A 2,954-nucleotide genomic window follows, 5' to 3' on the forward strand; every position below is an offset into this window, starting at 1 on the left:
TATGATACGGATTAGAATCCTAAATGAAAGTACACAAAACCCCCATGGTTAAGATTCAGATTTGACAAGATTTGTTGGTAGTAGGCCTATACCGATGTTTAAACTAAGCATCCAGGAGAAAAAGAGTTTCGCTTAGAAGGTGTCATGGGAAGCTACTGTTTGTCAATAAATTCTGGGTCCTAAGGAGTAAAAGGTGCCAACCGTAGCTGTAGATCAATCCCTAGTTAGCGACAACTTTCATCTTTATTTTTTTTTTTTATTTCACATTGCCAAACATCTCTAAACCATTAACCATTACATGCGGGGACAGCATTGTCGCCAGCAGGTAGAAGTGGAGGTTTTGTCGATGACTGAAAAAAAATTATATTACAGGTTTATGTTTGTTTATATCTTCATTACAATAGTAATAAAATAAATGAATTTGCCATTTTATTCCAAGTTGTACTTCTGTGACTATCACTACAACTTCATTTGTGGCGGAAAAGTCAAAGTGGTTATCCTGCGAGATATTTGTATGTATTACTTTTTTGTGTTTGTTAAAAACTGTATTAAATTTTGGTTATTTTTTAGTGGACACTCTAATCCAAGGAAAGTCACCAACCACCAGAACTGTAGATATTTTCTCAGATCTGAAACATGTCGGGAAAGCTTGCTACAAACTTCAGGAAATGCTAATGACTGTTATCACTTATGTTGACAATGTACTGGTGAGTATGCATATGCAACCATAAATTGATAATAGACACCAAAACAAAAATAATGTAGATAATTCCATCTGATATTTGAAAATATTGTTACCCTGTTCATTAGAATTTATAGTAGAAATCATAGCTTAATTATATTGTGCCTTTTTTTCAGACCGGTAAAACCCCTGCTGACAACCAAGTTGGTCGATTTTTGATGGATCTTGTGTCCAATGTGCCTCAACTTGACTCGCAACAATTTGAACAAATGATTAATGATAATATGAAGGCAAGTAATTATTTGAATGATCAAGTAAATACAGTACAATAATATGAACAGAATCTGAGATTATCCAATAAGTGTAAGTAAACAATAGATGTGATTTACTTAGTTATTTTTATTTCTCACCATAGGATCTTCTGATGGTTGTTTATCTGACAACGCTTGTCAACACTCAACTTACCCTCAATGAGAAGTTGGTACATATTCGGCAGTCATCATCAAAAGAAATCTGAAAGTCCTTGCATTCAACTGACAAAAACTAAATGCATTTTTAACACTGTTATATCAAAGCAAACACACCAACTTTATTTAAAGTTAGCATCCTCTTTTAGGATTTTTCTACCTCCATGAACAATTGTAAAATCAATATCCTGTTGATAGTATCCTATTTTTAAGTTTGAATGCTCAGCAAAAGCTTTCTAGAAAGAACGGCATTAAACAGCAAAAGATTAAAACAACACCAAGAGCATTATTGTCATTATTGTATTGTTTAATCATTTCAAAATAAGATATACACAATTATATATTTTAAATGAATATTTTTTTCATTTAACATGCATATCTTAAAAAATCCTTCAATTCAATGATTTTTTTAAAAAGGGGGATGCGGGGATGAAACATTTAATATAAAATAGAGGGATGGGTGACCACAATGACGGTGACGTCACTTAATTTTGGAGTGCGGTATTTTAAAAGGCTCGTGAACTGGGTCCCAAAAAAAAAAAAAAAACTGGTGCTGTAGGATTTTGAGCTGGTGGTAAAAGATAAGGAATTTCCTAAAATGGACCGACTTTCAAGGGCTTGCATTCGGTAACCCCATAAAAAATTGTGTCAAACTATTTCAACGTAAATTTGGCCGTTCTTTTCATTTATATTGGTTTTCACTTATGAAAATGTCTCAATTATGTGTAAAATAACAGTTTTCCCCAGTTTTTATTTTATGCTAGATGGGAAGTCAGCTGATTCACTCAACCGTAACGATTACACAGCCAACTGATGAGAATGGTTCTTCGCGAGGGGAAAATTGAAAAATTGGGGCTGGCGAAAATATTCAATATTAATAATAATATAATAAGTCGCCGTTTTTGAAGAATGAATCTTTCAAAAAGATCTGTTGGCTGGTTTGTATAAGGAAGTCTTGGAAGTGGTGATCTTAGAAGTGCCATTAAATACCGTACTCATTCAAACAGGGGCGCTTATTCGAATGGGGCGCTTATGAAAAGTGGAGTGGAAATTGAGGGGGGCGCTTATGGAAATAGATGAAAATCGAGGGGTTCTTAAGGGAAATTATTAAATTCAAGAGACACTTTTTGAATGAAAAAAGAATATTTAAGGACATTACGAATGGTGGTTAGGCGGAAAAGATAATCGTCCAAAGAACATGGCTCATGACAAGAATGCATGAATATTTACATAACAGCAAAATAGTAGTGGTGGTGGGTAGTGGTTAGCTTGTTGGCCATCGGCCAATTGAGATTAGCAGGTTGCCAGGATCATTGTATTTTTTCTTGAAAACTCAGATGAGAATGTGCTAAAGGTCAAAAAAAGAAAAAGAGGAGTAGGACTAGGCATAGACAAATATGTACAACGAGTAAAGTTGGAAATATACTGTTTGTCCAGGGATCGGAGCTCTCATCTGTCCAAGAGAAATATCCTCATTTTGATATTGACCTAAAGAAGAATGTGTTTCCACTCTGCAGCTCAAATCATGCCAACAACCACAGTCCCAGGATTGATTGGATTATTGACTTGTTAAAAAGAAAATCTTACGATATTATTCAAATTAGAAAGGGAAATTTCACGTTAGGAGGGCTGCTTATTCAAACAGGGCGCTTATTCGCGCGAGTACGGTAGGTTTGTTACCAACTTCTCTTACCTGTGTAGGCATATCCTAGCATTTAGTGCAGTACTGTATGTAGAGACTACGGAATGCTCTACTGCCCGGCACGACCTAGGCTCCTTAGAATACAAACTATAATAATTATTTC

The 2,954-nt window shown here is 34.9% G+C and overlaps 1 protein-coding gene across 1 annotated transcript; it reads left to right on the forward strand.

Moving 5' to 3' along the window:
* Nucleotides 1–431: 431 nt before the first annotated feature.
* On the forward strand, nucleotides 432–1,421 carry LOC117118447 (eukaryotic translation initiation factor 3 subunit F-like; the record flags this gene model as incomplete). Its single annotated transcript, XM_033263041.1, has 3 exons — nucleotides 432–707; nucleotides 859–972; nucleotides 1,098–1,421. Coding segments are annotated over 3 exons (492 nt in total), but the record flags the coding sequence as incomplete, so codon positions are not given.
* Nucleotides 1,422–2,954: the final 1,533 nt, after the last annotated feature.

This window comes from Anneissia japonica, unplaced genomic scaffold (genome assembly GCF_011630105.1).
Source record: "Anneissia japonica isolate Jap-2015-1 unplaced genomic scaffold, ASM1163010v1 scaffold139926_len4412_cov267, whole genome shotgun sequence".
Classification (NCBI taxonomy): Eukaryota; Metazoa; Echinodermata; class Crinoidea; order Comatulida; family Comatulidae; genus Anneissia; species Anneissia japonica.